The sequence below is a fragment of the Nicotiana tomentosiformis genome, chromosome 1, assembly GCF_000390325.3.
Source record: "Nicotiana tomentosiformis chromosome 1, ASM39032v3, whole genome shotgun sequence".
In the NCBI taxonomy this organism is placed as follows: Eukaryota; Viridiplantae; Streptophyta; class Magnoliopsida; order Solanales; family Solanaceae; genus Nicotiana; species Nicotiana tomentosiformis.
This window is the reverse complement of record NC_090812.1, coordinates 90,590,617-90,617,234: the sequence shown is the minus strand read 5'-3', so window position 1 is coordinate 90,617,234 and position 26,618 is coordinate 90,590,617. Positions and strand designations below refer to the sequence as shown.

At 35.2% G+C, this 26,618-nt stretch overlaps 2 protein-coding genes across 2 annotated transcripts; both read left to right on the top strand.

Annotated features, from left to right (window-relative positions):
* Window positions 1–13,392: 13,392 nt before the first annotated feature.
* LOC138907154 (secreted RxLR effector protein 161-like) lies at window positions 13,393–14,061 on the top strand. Its single transcript, XM_070197452.1, has one exon. The coding sequence runs from the start codon at window positions 13,393–13,395 to the stop codon at window positions 14,059–14,061; it is 669 nt and encodes a 222-aa protein (XP_070053553.1).
* A 9,370-nt stretch (window positions 14,062–23,431) lies between these two features.
* On the top strand, window positions 23,432–24,101 carry LOC104097279 (small ribosomal subunit protein uS9-like). Its single transcript, XM_009603835.4, has one exon. It carries the CDS (start codon window positions 23,495–23,497, stop codon window positions 23,936–23,938), a length of 444 nt encoding a protein of 147 aa, XP_009602130.1. The 5' UTR covers window positions 23,432–23,494; the 3' UTR covers window positions 23,939–24,101.
* Window positions 24,102–26,618: the final 2,517 nt, after the last annotated feature.

Sequence of the window (26,618 nt, the reverse complement as noted above, 5' to 3'; positions counted from 1 at the left end):
GGTACTTCAAACCCTAGTGTTTCAGCGAACACAAAGTTCGGTAGCAAATCACACTTACAATTGCTTTGTTTGAAGTTAAAACAATGCAGAACGAAGGAGTAGAAACTTAGAAAATCGTATGGAAATGCTGAGAGGAAGGAGTGCAATGTATAGCCAAATTTGTTGAGCGATTTCAGGATTTCAGTTTGTGTGTTGAGTGTTGAGTGTCTTTCTTCAACATCTGCTGCACATATATATAGCAGCCAGTGTTGAAGAAGACCAAACGTCCACCCTCCATGGTGGAGCAAGCATTAGCTTGTTTGTGGAGCAAGCACTTCATGTTTGTGGAGCAAGCACATTCATGGTGGGAAGAGCATTAGGCGGCTGCCAAATGGTCAATACACGGATTGGAAAATATCCGTTACAAATGCGGATAATCTTACGTTAATATTTACTATTAACAAATAAATTTGGTCCAAAAAATTAATTAATCAATCAAGCCCAAGCCGTAGCCGTAGCCCAAGCCGTAGCCGAGCCGAGCGACGACGACGGCGCGAGGCTTGCTTTCTTCTTAACTCTTTAAGAGCTACAAGAAGAGCAATTATATATATACCCACCAAAAATCATTTCCTCTTCCAATATGGGACAATGTCTCATTGTCAAGAGAGAAAATTTAAAATTTTACTCAAAAATTTCATTTTCCCTCTATTTCCCATTCACCCTCATTTTAAGACTATTTCATCTTAAAAAATAAAACCTCAACAATTCAAACCAAAATTCACTCAGATCCATATTTGTATTGCAAATTTGCAATAATAATGTCATACATTCTCGATTTACGTCTTTCATTTTTCTGCAATTGATGTAGCAAATTAGACAAAAAATATATTCTTTCCATGATAACCTATTTTTTAGTCTGTTTCGGAAAACAAAGGCTTCTTTCTAAGAGCAAGCTTTTGGAAAATGCGGTCACCGCGTGGCACGGCTCCGTTTCGTTTTTCTCTTTCTTTTTGTTTGTTTCTTCCTTTTTCTTTTCTCGCCCATAAGGTGTCCCCCAACAAGCATGTGACAAACACGATACGGCAGCAAGCCCATGTATTGCTTGGATATAATCATATAATAATGATAGTAAACCAATTTCACCAACACATTTATTTACTTCTTCCGCGGTAATAAAAACATTAACTAATTAACTTTTTATAATAGCCAAATATTATACTATTCAAACTAAAATTTGAAATACTTTTTTATTCTTCAAGTCTAATAAATTTATAAAGGTGAAACATTTATTTCTTAGTTTTCTTATAAAAAAAATGTAAAGACAGAAAATGATCAAGAAAATTTGATCTCTTTACGTTCATATGTATATTAATTTGAAAATACGATTTTGTACTCTGTCATTTAATATGTGTATATAAATTAAGTTTTCTCTTCAATATTAATGCTTTCATAAAATAAGAAGAATGAAATAAAAAAGTGCAAAATCAAATTCATCTACCTTGCTCGTTCAGTTTTAAAAATAAAAAGAAATATCAACCAACCTTTACTATAAAATAATTTCTTTTCATCCTCAAAGTCATTATATTATACTAAAATTTCTCAAAATATTAAAAATATATTAAATCCCCTGACAGTTTTCCTATAAATTTAACATACACATAAAAGAAGTGCAGAGAGAATCCTAAAAGAGTTCAAATGGATAATATTCCAAGCTGCAATCTCTTTGAGAAAAATCTTTCTGTTCATTCATGTGAATAGCTTATCACATCAGAATTACTAAATGAGAAAAATAAAATAACCAAGAAAAGAATATAAAAAAATGAAACAAAAAGAAAAGAGAATAAATAGGAGATAAACTTTGTTATTTAGATCAACTCCGGACAAACTCTTCGTTAGCGATAAATTAATTCAAGAGGCAGACACCTTACCCGTTCGCTATAATCATTTTTCATTTAAAAGAATAAAATAGAATAAAAAGAAGTATGTCATACATGTTCCATGTTATAATATTTGCTAAAAGTAACCACTTCATGCAATATTTCAGCCGATAAAAATAGCACTATTATGTGAGAGCTTAAACTATATGATGTAAATATATGATATAAAGTAATTAAAAAACTTATATTGAGTCATTTACAGACCTTACTTCTTTTCTCCTGATGCAATGCTAATTATTACCTGAGGACTGCATTAGATCATTAGAACAGAGGACATTAGAAAAGATGCAGTAACATGAAGCCAAAAAACTGCAATACTAATCTATTATTATACTCTAGGAAGCCTAGTTAGCAACAAAAGGTGGAAACAAATGGACATAACAGGTCCTCCCGAAATGGGGATTGACAGCATATATATATATATATATATATATATATATATATATATATATATATATATATATATATATATGTGTGTGTGTGTGTGTGTGTGAGAGAGAGAGAGAGAGAGAGAGAGAGAGAGTTTGAGGGAATAGGAGAAGATAGAGGAGGTGAATTTAGGGTAAGGATTTGATATACACCCTATTTGAATAGAAAAAAAGATAATTGAGTTTCTTGGTCAAAGAGATGTGTCAAGTCATCACTATTTTTTCCTCCTTTATATATATATTAGGTGAACTTATATCTTGCAAATAACAATAATAACAGACAGAGCTAGTGTAATGAGCAACTTACAACTTGCAAATCGTGCAATATTTGACAGCGTAAACAAACGAACATACAGGTTAAAAAAGGTCAATTGGTCTGTGTAGACGTGAGAGTATAGCACTAGATCTCGCGATGCGAGAGCTATTGCTCTTTTTTTGGTCACCCTATTTTAACTTATACCCATTTTTTAAAAAACTTTTAACTTGTATCCAAGTTAGGAGAAACTTCAAATCGCTGTTGATGATGCTACTGCTTTTTCTTCTCCTTTTTTATTTCCTTATTCATCTGGTGGAGATCGACATGGAAGAAGGACCTCCTTAATCACAAATCTTTGAGCGCTTTGGTATTAAAAACACCATCCAAAAGAACTTTGTTGCCTATTATATTTAATTTCCAGATCGATCGTTCCCAAGTATGTCTATTTTCCTTTCTGTCGGATATTGAGTTTGGATCTCGGGTCGCTCCATGTGGGCTGACCCGACCCATCTAAAAGAGATAAGGTGAAAGGAAGTTACTAAAAAAAACCTACCATACACAATTAAATAGTGATGGGGTTAATCAGTTTTTGAATGTGGGTTAACTTCTCTTTTATATATATCACTTAAGTTTCCTTCTTCTCAACAAGATATAGAAAAATATAAACTTTCTTCTGCTTCCAAAAAAATCACACAAGGATAAAAGACACTTAGTTCGTGAAAATTCTAACTTTGTTTCCAAGAGATTCAAAGTTCGACTTGGGGCAATTCTTTTTGTGGCGAGTTCAACAATCTTCGCTGCGACAAAAAGTTACACAACTTGTTGTTCTCACCCCTTGTTTTATCTAACAATGGTATCATTAGCCATTATTGTGTATTCTATTTACATAAATATGGATACACAATGAAATTTTTTTCTGGAAAAAAGAACACTTTTTTTTTGTTTTTGCATTAACAGAGAGCTGATTTTGTATAATTGTATATTACCAATATGTATGACGTTCAGTAACCTTGAGAAGTCAATCCAGAGCTTCACACTGGTTTAGAAGAAACATACCATTCTAGTACTCAAAGTGATGGGTATTTAAGCAATTCTAATCACTCATAGTGGTGGAACTTTATACATGTCGTATTTATCTTACTTCCGGATTTTTTTATTTTGCTTATATATGTGATAACTCCAGACTAGACTCTCAACATGTTCTGCTAGGAGTGCCATAAATATAGGTACAATAAAAATACCATCATACTGACTTGTTCATCCTCTTGGTTAACCGGTGAAATCAGTGAATTCTTGTGTTAATCACCTAAAATATATTGTTATACTTTCCCTGTTAAGTTATCCACAATTGTTGTCAAATATTTTTGGAAGGAAGTATTGATTCTAATGGTCCTTCATATTTTTTATTTGGTTGTATATTTCATCACTCGATGTTATTCACTACCTTTTGGGACATACTGCTGATATATATAACAAAAGGTTTCATATTGATCAAAAGATGTCTGCATCCTGCTAGAGAAAGAGATTTCAACGTGTGTTATTCTGTTTTTTCCATTTCTTTCTCTTTTGTCCTTTCTCAATTGGTGAAATAGTGGAAAGACGATAAAGATAGGAACGACAAAAGATATTTAGAAAATTCAAATCTTGAAAGTATGGATTGTATACAACCACAGAAACTTGCCTGAAAAGAATTTTTTCTTTGTGTGGACTATGAACTGATATAAACTGGCCCTAATATATCTTAATATCTTCTTACTATAGAAAATTAGTTTAACATTAATCCCTTACATTGATGTATTTCTACGAGTTATTGTGACATATGTTGTCACATTGGATGGTTGTAGCCATTCTTATTATTTTCTTGATCCTATTTCAGATATGGATGAACAGGGACAAGTTCGAATTACTCCAAGTGGGAGTTCTCGAAGTCAAGGAAGGGGACAACATAGAAGGGTACATCGTCGCAAGACTTATTTCTATAATGATTCAGACTCGGAGCTTGAAGTCATCAGGAATGTCCCAAGGGCGAGACAAAATGAGTTAAGGGATCGAAGGGCTGAACGAAGGGAAAGAAAAACAAAATTTAGGGAGTTTAAGGAATTTAAAATGGGCCCTAATATTTCTATTCCTGAACATGTACACCTTTTTCAGTTAAAAAGAGTTGAATTGGCTAATTACATAGAAATTACTGATTGGGAAGCATTAGCTATTTTAGCGGACTCTCTTCGAGAGCCTTGGGATAAAATTTTAACTGAGATTTATCATGATATTTGGCCCAGTGCACCTTTTAGCATGTATGTGTAAGAGTTAGTGTTCGATTGGTACATGTATGTCCTAGCAAATATGTAAATTATTAATTATGTATTTTATCTTAATGAAATTTAAATTATGTTACTTGTCTCACCAGTTACATACATTGTTTATCATTTTTTTGTAATGGATTGAGACTTGAAATAAAGTACACACTAAGAAGTGATTTTAATATTAATTAAAATATTTAGATATAGATGATGAATAAAAACATAGTAACCGTTCGATTCTATACTAAATGTAGAATTAATATTATAATTAATTTACTTAAGTGTGTAATCACATGCATAAATTGACTGAAGTATATATTGATGAGTTAAACTTGTAATATTGTCTCTAATAACAGACATGTCATCGAAAAGTATCATTGCTGACTTGAACAAGGGTGACAAACTGAATGATGAAAATTACGATATTTGGAGTCATAAGATGTGGTATATACTCGAAGAGCAAGATGCTCTTGAAAGTATTAACCATGTTATGAGTTACCCAGAGGAGGGTAACACTGCCCAACACATGAGGGATCCGAAAACTTACAATATTTGGAAGAAGAAAGATTCCACTGCATGTGGAATTATTGTAAGTTCAGTTGCTGATGATCTCATCCACGAATGCGAACAATATCCTACTGCTCAAGCCATGTGGGCACATTTAAAAGAGGCATATGGAGGTACAACTGTGACTCGCCTTCGACAGCTGACAATCAAGTTTGGCACGTACAAAAAGCGTCATGATCACAGTGTCAAACAACATCTAAGGGTGATGTCAAATATGATTTCTCAACTCAAAAGTGTTGTCCATGTTCTCTCTGATGAGCAGCAGGTTCAGGTAGTGATTCGGTCTCTTCCCAATAATTGGAAACATCTTAAGGTTAACTTAACCCACAATTATAGCATCAAAACTTTTGCTGATGTTACCCGTCATGTAGAGCTTGAAGACGAGCATCTTGGTGCTGCGAAAGCTGTACCTAATGCCTTTGTGACAGAATCAAGTGGTACAAAGAGATCAAGCTTCAAGCGCAAGAGAAACTGGAAAAATAACGGAAAGGGTAAGGAGAACGGAGAAGGATCTTCCAAGAAAAGAAACAAGCCAAATTCCAAGAAAGGAAAACGGTTCTATAAGAAGAAAGACAAGAGCAAGATGAAGTGCTACAATTGCCAAGTCCCGGGGCATTTTGCTCGTGAGTGCACTGAGCCGAAAAAGGTAGCATTTCAAAATGCATCTCTTAGTGTTATATATGTTTCTAGCACTGTTTTACTAACTGAATCTTATCCTGTATGGATTGTAGACTCAGGGGCCACCGACCATGTGAGCCGTGATAGAGAAGCGTTCATAGAATTTCGTCGAGTTTCACCTGGATCAAAGCATGTATATGTGGGAAATAATGCAAAGCTTGAAGTCAAAGGAATGGGCACTTGTAGAATGGACATGCGTGGTGGCCGATCTTTGATGTTGCATGATGTCCTATATGTTCCAGAGATTCGACGAAACTTAGTCTTTGTGTCTGTTCTTCTAGATTTAGATTTCAATTTGAACTTTAGTCGCAGTGGTCTTAGAATTACTCAAGACAATATTTTTTATGGTTTTGGACATCGTTTTGATGGTTTTATTGTGTTAGATTGTAATCCTTCTACGTATAACTATTATGTTGATCGTTGTGTTACAACATGTTATTCTAGTAACAATGATGTTGATGTTATTACATGTCATGCAAGATTAGGTCACATAGGGCATGATCGAATGAATAGATTGGCTAAGGAAGGACATCTAGGTTCTTTCTCTAAAATTGAAATGCCAATTTGTGAAATTTTTCTTGCCGGAAAGATTACACGTAAACTATTTGGAAAGGCTAAGAGAGCTGATTTTCCATTGCAATTAATCCATTCTGATATCTGTGGTCCAATGAATATGAGGGATAGGCCTAGTGCTTTATATTTTATTACATTTATTGATGATTTCACACGCTTTGGTTATGTCTATTTGATTTCTCATAAATCTGAAGCACTTGAATGCTTTAAGAAATATTTGAATGAAGTTGAGAATCAATTAGATAAAAGGATTAAGACCTTAAGAATCGATAGAGGGCGCGAATATCTATCAAAAAAATTTGAAGAATTGTATAATGAAAAGGGCATCACCAGATAGTTAACTATTCCGCACACACCTCAACAAAATGGTGTAGCAGAAAAAAGGAATAGAACACTACTGGTCATGATAAGGTCCATGATGGCGCAGGCAAGTTTACCTATCTCCTTTTGGGGAGATGCGTTATTGACTGCAACCTACATATTGAACAAAGTGCCTTCTGAATCAGTTTCTTTCACTCCTTATGAGCTATGAACTGGTCAAAAACCAAACTTAAAGGATTTACGACCTTGGGGTTGTGCTGCATATGTAAAAGATTCTTTTAGCAAGTTTGGTAAATTAGGTCCAAAAGTCAAGAAATGTATCTTTATAAGATATTCAGAACACTCCAAATGGTATGTGTTCATTGGTGAATTAGAGGATGGAAGTGTTACTGAGATTGAATCGCGAGATGTCACATTTTTGGAAAATGAAAAGAAGGGCGAGGTAAAGAATGGAGAGCCTCTTTATAAAATGTTGAACTCAGACAGTCAGCAAGTGTCTTCTTATACAGTTAATAATCAAATTGATCAAGATCTTATTGTTGATCCGAGTGGGAGTGGGAACTCTCAATCCCAAAATCCTTCTGACGAACCTGAATTTCAACTACGAAAGAGTACCAGGAAAAATATACCAAACGTACTTATGACATTGAAGATTATGTTTTCTTGGTATCTCCCATAGAAATAAATGAGCCAAAGTCTGTGAGTGAGGCTTTATCGAGCCCTGGAAAAGATGAGTGGATGAAAGCAATGAAAGAAGAATTAGAGTCCATGAAAACCAAAAAAGTCTGGGATCTAGTTGACCTTCCGCCTGGGCATAGAGCCATTGGGAACAAATGGATTCTCAAAGTTAAACGCAAAGCGGATGGGTCAATAGAAAGATACAAGGCACGATTGGTGGTAAAAGGCTTTACTCAAGAAGCTGGAATAGATTATGAGGAAACATTTTCACCAATTATAAAGTTTACCTCAATTCGCTTACTTTTGGCTATTGTTGCACGTTGGATTTGGAATTACATCAAATGGATGTGAAGACAACTTTTCTCAATGGAGAACTAAATGAAAAAATCTACATGGAACAACCTGCAGGCTTCATCGTTAAAGGCCAAGAAAAGAAGGTCTGTAAATTGTAAAGATTAATTTATGGCCTGAAGCAATCTTCAAGGCAATGGTATTTAAGATCTTACAAGGAGGTGATCTCATATGATTTTACCATGATCAATGAAGACTATTGCATTTATGTGAAGAAGTCCAATGGGATGTTTGTAATTCTTTCTCTTTATGTGAGCGATATTTTATTGGCCGAAAATAATTTGGAGTATTTGAAAACTATCGAGTCATGGCTTTCAAAGTCATTTGACATGAAAGATATGGGCGAGGCAGACTATATCCTTGGAGTTAAGATCCAAAGAGACCGTTCCAAAAAGTTATTGAGTCTATCTCAAAAAACTTATATAAAGAAAATTTTGGAGCGTTTTTGCATGAATGGTTGTAAATCCATGGATACTCCTATAGCGAGAGGTGAAACTTTAAGCCTTGAAATGTGTCCCAAGACTGAAAATGAAAAGGAAGACATGTCTCGAGTTCCATATTCAAGTGTTGTCGGGAGCTTGATGTACGCTATGATGTGTACTCGCCCAGACATTTGTTATGTCGTAGGTCTGGTTAGCAGGTATCAATCCAATCCTGGAAGAGATCATTGGAAATTTGTGAAGAGAATTTTCAGATACCTGAAGGGAACTGCAGATTATTCACTATGTTATAGTGGAAATGATTTATACTTGAGAGGATATACAGATGCTGATTAAGCTGGTGATCGGAATGATAGAAAATCAACATCTGATTATGCCTTCTTACTTAATGGTGGTGCTATATCATGGAAAAGTAAGAAACAAACCTGTATAACCCTTTCAACAATGGAAGCTGAGTTCGTGGCTTGTGCGTCTACAATACAAGAAGTTGTTTGGTTGAAGAGATTCTTTGAGCATTTGGATATTACAAAGAACTCTCAAGGTCCCATGACTCTATATTGTGATAGTCAAGCGGCTATTGCATATACAAATGATCCTAAGTATTACAGCAAGACCAAACACATTGACATCAAGTATAACTTTGTAAGAGGCATGGTAGCAAGTGGAGAGATAAATTTACAGTACATTCCTACGCGAAGCATGATAGCTGATCCTTTTACAAAGGCGATATCTAGAGACCTATTTGAGAAACATGTTATGGCTCTAGGTTTGCGAAGGATATGAACATATTTATGTATTGTAAAATGACTTTAGTATTATAATATGCTCATCACTATTTGACTCTTGAATTATGCTTATATCTCGTATGTATGTGATGAATGTTTTTGTTGATAAAGTGTGTCGAACAATTCGCGAGATTGGCTCTCTCGCACGAGCAATCGCCTCATACATTAAGAATCGTGAAGAGATGAGACCTTATAGAACCTTGGATAATGCGGGGTTATATTTACTTGTAGAGGTCGTTGTTGACAATTTACAAATTTCACTATTCGATTATGACTTGTTTTGTAAGACAGATGCGAGTTTCTCTAAGAAGATGGTTTGAGGATTATTGAAGTGAGAAAATCGGGTTAGACACTTAAAGGTGTCTAGACCAAGATATGTACGGTGTTGAATGATTAAAAGAATAAGAAACACGCGCCAATATAAGGTGAGACCACTGTAACATGTGTTTCATACCACGTGTGCTAGCGACCAATGGGATAATAGAAGAACGGATCCCTGCTTCTTCATTGTGTGAGATCTCGAAAAGTTATATTAACTTTTATTAAAATACCCTTTGACCTTTTACTGTATCTTGAAGTGCCAATCGATGTTGCTACTTTAGCATAACACTAATAGCCATGAGCGATTCGGCAATGCAGCGCATGTCTAGGAAAGCAGTTAATCTGGAATGAATAGATTCGAGTGGAAAGGGAAGACAACTAAAATTAGTAATAGCTTGTATTTACAGGTCGGCCATTACACTTACCATGGGGGTATTGAGTGTAATTGTGGGTACAATGTTATATTTAAACTCGAGTTCACCTCTTCCGAGGATGAGGGATCAAATAACTACTACTGGAGTAGCGAATGACGTCTAGGGTATTGCGAGTAATAAGATCCTCATATTGTTTCCATATGTGATTGGATTTATACATGGAGCTTTAGTACAACTTTAATGAGTTTGAAATATTATAGGTCTTAATGCTCGTAGGTCGCATGAACTATTTGTCTGTATGAATTACGTGTGTTATTGACATAAAATTGGTTCGGGTATAGCCCACCATGAGCGAAGTGGGAGATTGTGGATATTGGGTTTGGATCTCGGGTCGCACAATGTGGGCAGACCCGACCCATCTAAAAGAGATAAGGTAAAAGGAAGTTACTCAAAAAAAAAACCACCATACACAGTTAAATAGTGATGGGGTTAATCAGTTTTTCAATGTGGGTTAACTTCTCTTATATATATATCACGTAAGTTTTCTTCTTCTGAGCAAGAAAGAGAAAAACATAAACTTTCTTCTGCTTCCAAAAAAACCACACAAGGATAAAAGACACTTAGTTCGTGAAAATTCTAACTCTGTTTCCAAGAGATTCAAAGTTCGACTTGGGGAAATTATTTTTGTGGTGAGTTCAACAATCTCCGTTGTGACAAAAAGGTACACAACTTGTTGTTCTCACCCCTTATTTTATCTAACACTTTCAAATTCATTGTTATATCACTCAACATGCAACTTGTTTGGTCTTTGTATGAAACGTGTAATATGGCCTAATTGGCTTTACAAGAAAAGGATGGTTTTTTCTTTATTGTAAAACCCAACTCATTCTTAGTTGGCAAATAGGCATGTGCCTATATGAAAGATGTGTTTGGTAGAGTTTATTCTTGGCTACCAAGTTTGGATAAGTGGTGGAGATCTCTTGCAAGTTGGCAACTTGCCTTTGTGAACTTGCAAGATTTAGTTTAATTTCTCCTATAAATACTGTTGCTCCTCTCCTTTCTTAAACACACCAACAATTCAAGAGTCTTTATTCTCTTATCTTTCTCTCCTCTTGTATTGAGAGTATTTTGTAAGAGAATTGAGTATTGAGAAACACTTGTGTGATCCTTTTCTTTGGAGTGATCTTGTGAGGTTATTCTCTCGGAGTTATTTGGGACTAATTAGAGTATTTACTCTAATTTTATACTTTTGTGGTTATAGCAAAATTGCTCATCTCCGCTTGTGGATGTAGGTTACCTTGACCGAACCACGTTAAATTTGCGCCATCTTTATCTGCTTTAATTAACGTTATTATCAACTTGTATTGTCTTTGTATTAGTCATTATAATGTTATTTGGCTAAATTCCGCACTACCTGAGTTGCCGATCCTAACAAATTGGTATCATAGCCGGATATAACCGGGTTAGTTTCGGTAGCCAATATGACTCTAACAAAGACTTATGTTGAGAAATTCGATCGAATTACAAACTTCGAGATGTGGAAATTAAAGATTGAAGCTATCCTAATATAGGATGTCTTAAATATGGCACTGCAAGGAAAGGAGAAGAAGCCGAATAAAAAGATAGACGGGTAGTTTGCCGTCATAGACAAAAAGACAAAAGCAGGTTTTATTTTAAATCTTTCAAATTAGGTTTTGCATGAATTTTGTTGCAGAAAGCTCAGCCAAAGACATACGGGAAAAATTAAAAACCCTATATATGAAAAAGAGAGTAGAAAACAGGTTTTATCTAAAACAAAAACTCTACACTTTTCGTAGGGCTGAAGGTACCTCTATACTTACACATCTTGATACTTTTGATTCCATTCTTATGGATTTAAGTAACATAGATGCTGAAATCAAAGATGAGGATCAAGCCGTGTTATTGCTTATTTCCTTACCCTAGTCGTTTCAGCATATAAGAGATATTATGTTTTATGGAAAGGATAATATCTCTTATAAAGATGTCAAATCTATTTTGAAATCAAAAGAACAAATAGTTAAAGATATTACTGGGGAAACTAATGGGAACCAAGAAGAAGGCTTGTTTGTAAGAGGTAGATTCAATAAGAAAGATTCAAGTAGTGAGAGACCTAAATCAATGTCAAAATCCAGATACATAAATATCATGTGCAAATACTGCTATAAGAAATGCCACATTATTTTTGAATACTTTAAATTGAAAAACAAAGAAAAGCATACAGAAAAAAAAAAAAAGAGCATAAAAATACTAACACTGCGAAGCAAGTGTAGCTGCTGATGAGACTGAGGGAACTATATTTTTAGCAACTAATAATAGTTTCAAATCTAACAATGAGTGGATTTTAGATTCGGGCTATTCTTGTCATATGTGTACCAATTGAGATTTGTTTACCACATATGAATATGTTGAAGGTGGAGTTATCTTGATAGGCAACAATACTACCTGCAATGTTATTAGTAAAGGTACAGTCCGAATCAAAATGTACGATGGTGTGGTGAAAACTCTCACCGATGTTAGATATGTTCCTGACTTAAAAAAAATTCCATCTCTTTGGGCACTCTAGAATCTCTTGGGTGTAAGTACTAGAGCTCGCGATGCGAGAGCTATTGCTCTCTTTTTGGTCACCCTGTTTTAACTTATATCCATTTTTTTAAAAACTTTTAACTTGTATCCAAGTTAGGAGAAACTTCAAATCGTTGTTGATGATGCTACTGCTTTTTCTTATCCTTTTTTATTTCCTTATTCATCTCGTGGAGATCGACATGGAAGAAGAACCTCCTTAATAACAAATCTTTGAGCGCTTTGGTATTAAAAACACCATCCAAAAGAACTTTGTTGCCTATTATATTTAATTTCCAGATCGATCGTTCCTAAGTATGTCTATTTTCCTTTCTGTCGGATATTGACTTTGGATCTCGGTTCGCTCCATGTGGGCAGACCCGACCTATCTAAAAGAGATAAGGTAAAAGGAAGTTACTCAAAAAATAAAACTACCATACACAGTTAAATAGTGATAGGGTTAATCAGTTTTTGAATGTGGATTAACTTCTCTTTTATATATATCACGTAAGTTTCCTTCTTCTCAACAAGATAGAGAAAAACATAAACTTTCTTCTGCTTCCAAAAAAACCACACAAGGATAAAAGCTACTTAGTTCGTGGAAATTCTAACTTTGTTTCCAAGAGATTCAAAATTCGACTTGGGGCAATTCTTTTTGTGGTGAGTTCAACAATCTCCGCTGCGACGAAAAAGTACACAACTTGTTGTTCTCACCCCTTGGAATTAAGATCCAAAGAGACCGTTCCAAAAAGTTATTGAGTCTATCTCAAGAAACTTATATAAAGAAACTTTTGGATCGTTTTCGCATGAATGGTTGCAAATCCATGGATACTCCAATAGCGAGAGGTGAAACTTTAAGCCTTGAAATGTGTCCCAAAACTAAAAGTGAAAAGGAAGACATGTCTCGAGTTCCATATTCAAGTGCTGTCGGGAGCTTGATGTACACTATAATATGTACTAGCCCAGACATTTGTTATGTCGTAGGTCTGGTTAGCAGGTATCAATCCAATCCTGGAAGAGATCATTGGAAAGTTGTGAAGAGAATTTTCAGATACCTGAAGGGAATTGCAGATTATTCACTATGTTATAGTGGAAATGATTTATACTTGAGAGGATATACAGATGCTGATTGGGCTGGTGATCGGAATGATAGAAAATCAACATCTGGTTATGCCTTCTTACTTAATGGTGGTGCTATGTCATGGAAAAGTAAGAAACAAACATGTACAACCCTTTCAACAATGGAAGCTGAGTTCGTGGCTTGTGCGTCTACAGTACAAGAAGTTGTTTGGTTGAAGAGATTCTTTGAGCATTTGGATATTACAAAGAACTCTCAGGGTCCCATGACTCTATATTGTGATAGTCAAGCGGCTATTGCATATACAAATGATCCTAAGTATTACAACAAGACCAAACACATTGACATCAAGTATAACTTTGTAAGAGACATGGTAGCAAGTGGAGAGATAAATTTACAGTACATTCCTACGTGAAGCATGATAGCTGATCCTTTTACAAAGGCGATATCTAGTGACCTGTTTGAGAAACATGTTATGGCTCTATGTTTGCGAAGGATATAAAACATATTTATGTATTGTAAAATGACTTTAGTATTATAATATGCTCATCATTATTTGACTCTTGAATTATGCTTATATCTCGTATGTATGTGATAATATTTTTGTTGATAAAGTGTGTCGAACAAGTCGCGAGATTGGCTCTCTCACACGAGCAATCGCCTCATACGTTAAGAATCGTGAAGAGATGAGACCTTATAGAACCTTGGATAATGCGGGGTTATATTTACTTGTAGAGGTCGTTCTTGACAATTTACGAATTTCACTATTTGATTATGACTTGTTTTGTAAGACATATGCGAGTTTCTCTAAGAAGATGGTTTGAGGATTATTGAAGTGAGAAACTCGGGTTAGACACTTGAAGGTGTCTAGACCAAGATATGTACGGTGTAGAATGATTAAAAGAATAAGAATACGCGCCAATATAAGGTGAGACCACTGTAACATGTGTTTCATACCACGTGTGCTAGCGACCAATGGGATAATAGAAGAACGGATCCCTGCTTCTTCATTGTGTGAGATCCCGAAAAGTTATATTAACTTTTATTAAAATACCCTTTGACCTTTTACTGTATCTTGAAGTGCCAATCGATATTGCTACTTTAGCATAGCACTAATAGCCATGAGTGATTCGGCAATGCAGTGCATGTCTAGGAAAGCAGTTGATCTGGAATGAATAGATTCGAGTGGAAAGGGAAGACAACTAAAATTAGTAATAGCTTGTATTTACAGGTCGGCCATTACACTTACCATTGGGGGTATTGAGTGTAATTGTGGGTACAATGTTATATTTAAACTCGAGTTCACCTCTTCCGAGGATGAGGGATCAAATATCTACTACTGGAGTAGTGAATGACGTCTGGGGTATTGCGAGTAATAAGATCCTCATATTGGTAATGCATCCTTTCCATATGTGATTGGATTTATACATAGAGCTTTAGTACAACTTTAATGAGTTTGAAATATTATAGGTCTTAATGCTCGTAGGTCGCATGAACTATTTGTCTGTATGAATTACGTATGTTATTGACATAAAATTGGATTGGGTATAGCCTACCATGAGCGAAGTGGGAGATGTTGGATATTGGGTTTGGATCTCGGGTCGCACCATGTGGGCAGACCCGACCCATCTAAAAGAGATAAGGTAAAAGGAAGTTACTCAAAAAAAAAAACCACCATACACAGTTAAATAGTGATGGGGTTAATCAGTTTTTCAATGTGGGTTAACTTCTCTTATATATATATCACGTAAGTTTTCTTTTTCTCAGCAAGAAAGAGAAAAACTGAAACTTTCTTCTGCTTCCAAAAAAATCACACAAGGATAAAAGACACTTAGTTCGATGAAATTCTAACTCTGTTTCCAAGAGATTCAAAGTTCGACTTGGGGAAATTATTTTTGTGGTGAGTTCAACAATCTCCGCTGTGACAAAAAGGTACACAACTTGTTGTTCTCACCCCTCATTTTATCTAACATTTTCAAATTCATTGTTATATCACTCAACATGCAACTTGTTTGGTCTTTGTATGAAACGTGTAATATGGCCTAATTGGATTTACAAGAAAAGGATGGTTTTTTCTTTATTGTAAAACCCAACTCATTCTTAGTTGGCAAATAGGCATGTGCCTATATGAAAGATGTGTTTGGCAAAGTTTAATCTTGGCCACCAAGTTTGGATAAGTGGTGGAGATCTCTTGCAAGTTGGCAACTTGCCTTTGTGATTTTGCAAGATTTAGTTCAATTTCTCCTATAAATACTGTTGCTCCTCTCCTTTCTTAAACACACCAACAATTCAAGAGTCTTTATTCTCTTGTCTTTCTCTCCTCTTGTATTGAGAGTATTTTGTAAGAGAATTGAGTATTGAGAAATACTTGTGTGATCCTTTTCTTTGGAGTGATCTTGTGAGGTTATTCTCTCGGAGTTATTTGGGACTAATTAGAGTATTTACTCTAATTTTGTAGGTATAGCAAAATTACTCCTCTCCACTTGTGGACGTAGGTCACCTTGACCGAACCACGTTAAATTTGCGTCTTCTTTATCTGCTTTAATTAACATTTTTATCAACTTGCATTGTCTTTGTTATTGTCATTATAATGTTATTTGGCTAAATTCCGCACTACCTAGGTTGCCGATCCTAACAAATTAGTACCATAGCCGGATATAACCGGGTTAGTTTCTGTAGCCAATATGACTCTAACAAAGACTTATGTTGAGAAATTCGATCGAAGTGCAAACTTCAGGATGTGGCAATTAAAGATTGAAGCTATCCTAATTCAGGATGTCTTAGATATGGCATTGCAAGGAAAGGAGAAGAAGCCGAATAAAAAGATAGACGGGTAGTTTGCCGTCATAGACAAAAAGGCAAAATCAGGTATTATTTTAAATCTTTCAAATTAGGTTTTGCATGAATTTGTTGCAGAAAGCTCAGCCAAAGACATACGGGAAAAACTAAAAACCCTATATATAAAAAGGATAGTAGAAAATAGGCTTTATCTAAAGCAAAAGCTCTACACTTTTCGTATGGTTGAAGGTACCTCTATACTTACACATCTTGATACTTTTGATTCCATTCTTATGGATTTAAGTAACATAGATGCTGAAATCAAAGATGAGGATCAAGCCGTGTTATTGCTTATTTCCTTACCCTAGTCGTTTCAGCATATAAGAGATATTATGCTTTATGGAAAGGATAATATCTCTTATAAAGATGTCAAATCTATTTTAAAATTAAAAGAACAAATAGTTAAAGATATTACTAGGAAACTAGTGGGAACCAAGAAGAATGCTTGTTTGTAAGAGGTAGATCCAATAAGAAAGATTCAAGACCTAAATCAATGTCAAAATCCAGATACATAAATATCATGTGCAAATACTACCATAAGAAATGCCACATTATTTTTGAATACTTTAAATTGAAAAACAATGAAAAGCATACAGAAAAGAAAAATGAGCATAAAAATACTAACACTGCCGAAGCAAGTGTAGCTATTGATGAGACTGAGAGAACTATTTTTTTAGCAACTAATAATAGTTTCAAATCTAACAATGAGTGGATTTTAGATTCGGGTTAATCTTATCATATGTGTCCGAATTGGGATTTGTTTACCATATATGAATATGTTGAAGGTGGAGTTGTCTTGATGGGCAACAATACTGCCTGCAATGTTATTAGTAAAGGTACAGTCCGAATCAAAATGCACGATGGTGTGGTGAGAACTCTCACCGATATTTAGATATGTTCCTCACTTAAAAAAAAATCTCATCTCTTTGGGCACTCTAGAATCTCTTGGGTGTAAGTACACAGGTAAATGTGGATTTTTAAAAGTTTCTCGTGGTGCTCTTGTTATCATAAAAGCACGTAGATCTGGTACGTTGTATACTCTATTGGGATCTACTGTTATAGGTGCTGTTGCAATTTCAACATCAGATAAATCAGATTCTGACATCACCAAATTGTGGCATATGCGATTGGGGCATATGAGTGATCCTCAGCAAAAAAGGTCTCTTGTGTGGCCAAAGTACTGAAAATTGAATAGTGTGTGTTCGGAAAGCAGAAAAGAGTCATCTTTAAATCTCCAACAATTCATAGAACAAAAGGTGCTTTAGATTATATTCATTCCGATCTTTAGGGTCCTTCACGTACCCCGTCAAAGGGTGGTGTCAGGTATATGTTAACTTTCATTGATGATTATTCAAGGGAAGTTTGGGTTTGTTTCCTGAAAAATAAAAGTGATGTTTTCTTAACTTTCAAAAAATGGAAAGTTTTGATTGAGAACCAAAAAAAGAAAACAGGTTAAGCGGTTTAGAACAAATAATGGTTTGAAATTTTGTAATGATGAATTCAACGAATTCTGGAAGAATGAAGGAATTGCTCGATACCATACTGTGAGAATGACACCTCAACAAAATAGTTTGGCAGAAAGGATGAATAGAACTCTTTTGGAAAGAGCTCGTTGCATGATTTTAAATGTTGGGTTGACAAACGTCTTTTGGGCAGAAGCTATCTCTATAGCTTGTTATATTGTCAACCGTGCTCCTTCTGCACCTTTGAACTTTAAGACTCCAGAGGAAATGTGGTCAGGTACTCCTGCTAATTATTCCGATTTAAAGATATTTGGTTGCCCTTCATACATGCATGTAAATGATGAAAAATTATAGCCAAGGGCTAAAAAGTGCACTTTCCTTGGGTATCCATCTGGGTTGAAAGGATACCGACTATGGTATCCTGATCCTATGACACCAAACTTTATAATTAGCAGAGATATAACCTTTGATGAATCCTTTATGTTACATTCCGGAAAAGAGTCTTCTAGTTCTTGTAATACAGATAAAGGGAAGAGTATACAGAAGCAGGTGGAAGTTGGGATTGGCATTCCTTTTGAGCCAAGCTCATCAACTTTGGAGCAAAATACAGTTGAAACTCCTGAAGTCGAGCCAGAAGCTGAAATTCCTAAAGTTGAGACTCCTGAAGTTGAACTAGAAGAAGAGGAGTATTCTATAGCCAAACATAGACCAAGAAGAGAAAGTAAACAACCATTAAGATTAAGATATTATGTTTCATTTGATTTTTCAGTTGCACAGGAAACTGAAGAAATTGGAGAACCATCAAAATATTCAAAAGCAATTTCTGGTGCTGATTCAGCCAAGTGGTTGGTTGCAATGAATGAAGAAATTGAGTCTCTCCACAAGAATGGTACTTGGTCTCTTGTGAACCGGCCATCAGGAAAGAGAATTGTTGGTTGCAAATGGGTCTTCAAGAAAAAAAAATGGCATTCCAGGGGTTGAAGATGCGAGGTACAAAACACGATTAGTTGCAAAGGGCTATAGTTAGGTACAAGAAGTTTATTTTAATAATATTTCACCTGTTGTTAAATATAATTCTATTCGTATCTTGTTTGCCTTAGTTGCCATGTATGATCTGGAACTAGAATAGCTTGATGTTAAGACAACTTTCTTACATGGCGAACTTGAGGAACAAATATACATACATCAATCGTAAGGATTTGAAATCGAAGGAAAAGAAGATCATGTTTTCTTGTTGAAGAAATCCTTGTACAGATTAAAACAGCCTCCAAGACAATGGTACACAAGGTTTGATTCCTTTATGTTGGGTCATGGTTATTCGAGGAGCATGTATGATAGTTGTGTTTACTTTCGGAAGTTAAATAATGGTTCATTTGTATACCTATTATTATATGTTGATGACATGCTCATTGCTGCTAAGGATTTGACACAAATTCACAATTTGAAAAGTCAGTTGAAAAGTGAATTTGAGATGAAAGATTTGGGAGCAGCTAAGAAAATCCTTGGCATGGAGATCAAAAGATATCGAGTAACCAACAGGCTATTCCTGACCCAGAGAAGTACTTGGAGAGGTTTGGCATGAAAGATGCTAAACTTGTAAGTACCCTTCTTGCTACTCATTTTAAGTTATCAGCTGCTTAGTCCCCACAGTCAGAGGAAGAAGCGAGGTATATGACACATGTACCTTATTCCAGTGCAGTTGGTAGCATTATGTATGCAATGGTTTGTACACGTCTAGACATTTCACAAGCAGTGAGCTTGGTAAGTCGGTATATAGCTTGCCCTGGTAAAGCACATTGGCAGGCTGTGAAATGTATTCTCGGATACTTGCGAGGTACTTCAAACACATGTTTGGTGTTTGGGAGAAACACTAACACTTTGGCTAGTTTTGTAGACTCAGATTATGCAGGCGATCTTGACAAAAGAAGATCACTGACATGCTATGTATTTTGCATTGGTGGTTGCGCTATCAGTTGGAAAGCTGCATTACAACATGTAGTAGTTTATCTACTACCAAAGCAGAATATATGGAAGTGACCGAGGAGATCAAAGAAGCCTTGTGGTTGAAGGGTCTATTTGCTAAACTCAGTTCACACTAAAGTGGTATTACCATTTTCTGTGATAGTTAAAGTACCATTCACTTGACTAAAGATCAAATGTATCATGAGAGGACGAAGCACATTGATATCAAATATCACTTTATCCGAGAAACCATTGATGAAGGAAAAGTCTCTGTTCAAAAGATCAGCACTAGAGACAATCGTACTGATATGTTTACGAAGCCTCTTCCGGTTGTCAAGTTCAAGCTTTGCGTGAACTTGGTTGGCATTTATGAAGAATGATTTTGCCTATTCGGGCTTTTGCGGATAAGGTGGAGAAAATTTACTATATTAGCCAAAATTAGGCCAAGGTAGAGATTTGTAATATGGCCTAACTGGCTTTACAAGAAAAGGATGACTTTTTCTTTATTGTAAAATCCAACTCATTCTTAGTTGCCAAATAGGTGTGTTCCTATAAGAAGATGTGCTTGGCAGAGATTTATTCTTGGCCGCCAAGTTTAGATAAGTAGTGGAGATCTCTTGCAAGTTCGAAACTTGCCTTTGTGAACTTGCAAAACCTAGTTCAATCTCTCCTATAAATACTGATGTTGCTCCCTTTCTTAAACACACCAATAATTTAAGAGTCTTTATTCTCTTATCTTTCTCTCCTCCTGCATTGAGAGTATTTTGTAAGAGGGTTGAGTATTGAAAAATATTTGTGTGATCATTTTCTTTGGAGTGATCTTGTGGGGTTATTCTTTCGGGGTTATTTGGGACTAATTAGAGTATTTGCTCTAATTTTGTAGTCATGTTGGTATAGTGAAATTGCTCCTCTCCGCTTGTCGACGTAGGTCACCTTGACCAAACCACGTTAAATTTGTGCCTTCTTTATCTGCTTTAATTAGCGTTATTATCAACTTGCATTGTCTTTGTTATTGTCATTATAACGTTATTTACCTAAATTCCACACTAATCGGGTTGCCGATCCTAACAAAGTAGACAAATGATTTGTGGGGTTTAAAAATTATGGCTTTAGGCTGGTTATTATGTTGAGTATTATAAAGATAACTTTAGAATTTTATGTTTGAAGTTAGGTTTGACAAGCTTAACTTCAAATTTTTATGTCTGAAGTTCAGGCTTTGACAAGCTTAGCTTCAGATTTAAATAACTAAAGTTATATTTGAAAGATAAAACTTCAGGTTTGAAATTTGATGTTGCATTGAAGAGATTGAACTACTTCTGATCCTAACGGGTATACTTTACAAATTTTTTTGCAATACGGGTATAACTTCAATAGTGGCCCCAAAAGTGGGTATGTATGAAAATGCCCCGCACAATGCATGCTAGAGCGAGCAATTCCTGAGCTCAAGCACATCCTTCTCGTGACGTAGGAGCTGGCGCGAGGGAGCCATGTACCATTACCTTGGTTTCTTTCCAACTTTCATCAACCTACTGTCGCTTTCACCACTCTGAACCCTCAACAACTTGTATGGTTGGGGCGAAAACTCTAAAAATCAAAATATTGGTTAAGGTTCAAATCATTCTGTAATAATAATAAGAAAAGCTTTCAAACTCTGTGCACATGTTACCATGTCCAATTATTTCACCATCCTTGTATGGTCCATACACACCTTGGAATCGTCTGAATCACATCATTATACATATTATTCATCATTAATTCAAAGTAGTGTTAAAATTTATTGGCTTTACATTTATATTTTGGCAGTGAAGAAGCTTAAAGTGCAATTTGAATTTTTCGATGATAACTCATTATATGAATTAGTGTATGAACTAATGCATCTTTTTAAAATTTAAAAATTTCTAGCAGTATTTAAAGAAGTTTAACACTTGCACTCTAGCAATAAACATTCTAGTAATTTTGTTTGGGATTTTTACTTAGATATACTATAATAGAAACATATTTACCACCTTTATTTATATTCCTTATTAATTAATTTGTATATCTATATTTACAAGTTATATACAAAACCATTAAAAAGATTTTAGCCTGTCAGTTACACCCGCCCTCCCCCCATTTCCAATAACTCCCCTTACATTTAAGATTCTACTTTTTCCCCTCTCTTTCTTAATAATCACCCAAAAACTCTCTTTTATTTTTATAACCACCCCCCCCTCCCCATTTTTTTTGATTCTTTTTCTTTTCCAAAGGTTTTTAAACCCAATTTCTCTCTTTCTTACTAATCACCCAAAATCTCTATTTCTTATTGATACAATGCAGAAGAAATTCAGAATATTGCTCTAGAATCAAGTTGTGGGTAAGTTTTGAATCTTGTTTTCTTTCTTTCTAAAATCTTTATTGTATGTGACTTGTATATGATACATCAATACCCAAAATAATACTCGATACAATACTATACGATTATATTAGATTTTTAGTGTAGAGTTGTGATTGAAACTCGAAGAAGATGAAGATCATAATTGTATCACAATTTTTCAGAAATGTATCGTGATTGTATTATAATTGTATATGTATCATAATTATTGCAGGAATTATATTATAAATATATGGTAATTGTATATTCATTGTGTATTGTTACGAGCAATTGTGAGTTCGTGACGAATTTCACAGTTTGTATCACAAGTACGATAATTGTATATTAATTCATTAGTATTGTTCATGTATATTTTTGGGTATTAATGTACCAGATATAAGCTAGATACAACTGTGATACAAATATGATACAATTATATTTTAGACATTGATGTATCTGATACAATTCAAGTACAATTATGATACACTTATCATACAATTCCTGAATATTTCTTCATTTTCAGTATAGTCCAGTCTCCCAGCAAAAGAACGATACAATTGACGAATTTTTAATAATATAAAGCTATCGGCAGTGGTGGGAAGAGAGAAGATGGAGATTCTAAGAGTAGATTAAGGGATTTTGATGTAAAAAAAAAAGGAAAGAGAAGAGGAGAGGGAAAAAAAGAGAGAGGAAATGATGTAATTGAATCCCTTAATTGAAGGCATTAATAATGGAGTGGAAGCCTTATAAGGAGCAATGTATATAATTTGTAAGAAAAACCTAGATACTTATTAAAAATTACAAAACATAGAGAACATAGGTAAATAGATTTCTAATATAGTATAGCTAGGTGAAAATTCCATTTTCTTACCACCAATGCATTTTCTATTGTTGTGTATAAAAACGAAAGAGAATCGAAGAACTAACTTAATAACCCATCCAATCGCTTAAACTAGAAATAGTCAACGGATATATTAAATATGTATAATATTTATATCATATATATATAACAGTGTTAGATTTGTGTGTTGTTTATGTACACCGGCTAGAAAAAATAAACAGTAAATTCAACCGGCTATTTGTGTAAAAATCCCAAGCATATTGGGCCACTCTAGTAGGTAAACGAAGAAACCCAAACTAAAAAGTTCTCAAGCCCAAACTTGTTTTACTTCAAAAACCCTAACCACACTCTTTCGCCTCTCACACTCCCATTTTCAGCTCTCAATCAAGGCAAAATGCAGAAGCTAGAAGCAACGGCGGAATCAGTGCAATGCTTCGGGAGGAAGAAGACAGCAGTGGCGGTGACTCACTGCAAGCGCGGACGCGGTCTGATCAAGATCAACGGTGTCCCAATCGAGTTGGTCCAGCCCGAAATCCTTCGCTACAAGGCCTTTGAACCAATCCTTCTCTTGGGCCGTCACCGCTTTGCTGGTGTGGACATGCGTATCCGCGTCAAAGGCGGTGGTCACACTTCTCAGATCTACGCTATCCGTCAGTCCATTGCTAAAGCACTTGTTGCTTTTTACCAGAAGTACGTTGATGAGCAGTCGAAGAAGGAAATTAAGGATATTTTGGTGAGGTATGATAGGACTTTGCTTGTTGCTGATCCTAGGCGCTGTGAGCCTAAGAAATTTGGTGGGCGTGGTGCTCGTGCTAGGTTCCAGAAATCCTACCGTTAATTTGATTTTCAAGCTTCAGTACTTTGATGCTTACCTCCTTTACGGTAATATTTAAATTAGTGTTTTGGATTAGTACTTTTTGTGTTGTTTAAAGACCTCTTTTGTTGGAAGGTTTCTGATTAATTTTGCGTGTTTGAGTTAAGGCTTTACTATTTTTGCTGAATATCTTACACTGCTTCTTATGATATCGTTAGTTGCGATTGCCTTATTAGCTCAGTGGATATCTTGTGATAAAGGTTTAATTGTTTAATTAGGATACCTATGAAGCTTGTCATCCAGATATTGGGCAAGACAAGCTGTACAAAATTGAAAGTTAAATGTTCAAGCTACTAAGCTTGATCTCATTATTCATTTGACACTTCATATTTGGGTTCGATCTATTCAGATTCGTGTCTATTAATTACGTGTTTGACAGAAAAGAGATAAAATACAAAGTGCCTGATTTTTAGATGCAGTGAGACACAACAATCAAAAAGAAAAAATGCAGTGAGAAACTGTCCCTTTCTTTTTCTTTTTCTTCTCTTTCATTTTTTCCTTTTTGAATGAATTCAGTTGCGGTAGTTGGAAGATTGAGTCGGGGTTTGGAATGAAGTGGCTTTTTGAATGAATTTTAGTGGTGATGATGGGAAAGACTAAAGATTGCGTTGGGGTTTGAGAGGGGAAATAGTGCGAAGGGTACATATTTTGAGAGATGCAGGAGGTGTAAGTTCTTAGACGGGTATTTGCTTATTCTTTTTAGCATGTGCTAGCTAAAGGGTATCATTCTATTGGATTGTTGTGAGTCCCATTGAATGAGAGTGGTTCACTCTGTCCTGCCTTTATGATTTTCAAATTATAAAACAAATTGTATGAGTTTAGACATTAACCATACATTCAATTTTGAACAATTATCACAAACCACTGTTCCCATCTCTTGGGATTGTATCTATGGAGGAAATTGTGACCGGAAGTATGAAGTCGAGTTAAAGGAAATGAATGGTGATGGGGATGCAAGGATAAGGGAAGAGGAAGGATTGTATATTAAAAGCACTCATGGATACTAAAATTACGTTAGTGGTGAAGAGTATAAGAGAGTGATTTTGAAAAAATCACGAGAATGTTGCAAACCTACATCGATAGACATGAAGTTATGTATCTTAATTACATCGTAGAATTGGATCGATTGAAGTAAAGGATGTAATGGAAAATGTGAGGGTAGAAAAGTTTAGGAACTAGATGGTCTTCCTTTAGAGGTTTGTGAGTGCCATGGAGATGTTAGAAAAGCATGGGAAGTCAAGCTATATACTATTATAAATGCTACAAAAAGTAAAAAAAGGATTTGAATGCATACATGCTCCTAGATTATTGTTGAGACACATTTGGAACAAACACTACATCAAAAGCATCAGGTTGTGCCTTGTCACTGTATGCTGGTTCACGGGACCAATCTATGCCTTGCTTGTCTCTGTAAAAATCACTGATGGATAGGTACATCATATTTTACTACTGAGGAAGAAAGGCAAGTATGACCAAAGTAACATATTCAAATACACTACTGTCGACGGTATATTCAAGATACGGATTGCTGAAATTTTTGACAAGTATGCTGATACAAGTAATTATGCAAGTGTAGCCAAGGAAGATGTATGCGAATACACAAGGAGCTACAGGTTGCTAGCTAATGTATTATGGCATACAGTCGACAATGTTCTGATACCAGTCAACCTGAAAGAGAAACTTCATTGGATTTTGACAGTTTGTATCATTTGAGGACATGTATCAATGCATATGACTCCTACCGAGTAGCAGGTTATGATGCTTATATCAGTGGTTTTTACAGAGACAAGCAAGGCATAGATTGGTCCCGGGAACCAACATACAGTGACAAGACACACAAACTGATGCTTTTGATGTAGTGTTTGTTTCAAATGTGCCTCAACAACGATCTAGGAGCATGTATGCATTCAATCCTTGTTTTTAATTTTGTAGCATTTATAATAATATATAGGAAGACCGGAGATATGCAAAGAAATCCTGCTGTATGTGCTTGATGAAAATCAATTTTAAATATGTAGAATTACTTCTTATATATGATTGAGATATCACAAGTGTAAGGCATTAACTCAAGGATCCGCCGCAAGTTTGTATGCGTTATAGATGTGCTGACCTATAGTATATGTGATTCGATTTCATGTTTCATGCTAATTTCAAGTAATATTATATTAATCGACGAATCGACCTAATGTTAAAACTAGAAAGAAAATAAGAAACTTGACACACAATCTTACTTTAGCTTAACCGTCGTGAGAAGAATTTCGGTATGCGAGTCACACATAGTCCAGATATCTATGCTTAGTTTATAAGAAAATAATATGGTAAATATGAGATGTTCGACTGTAAGTCATAGAAAATCACTATTAAGACCAATAATGTTACACGGTAGCGATAATTGGAACACAGAAATAAAAGGAACGTGTTACCTAAAATGGTTGGCGTCACTCTATAGACTTCTAAATATATACGATTTCATTGGCAATTCGATGATTGAAGGTGTCACAAAATGACTATTTTTCAATGATTTTTGAATCAATTATTTTTTATTTACAAGTCTGAAAAAATAACTCTTTTTTAACTTCACCCGTTTTGCCTACAACCCGAACACTCGAGTAAGAGAAGTGTATATTTCCGTAGGCGTAACATC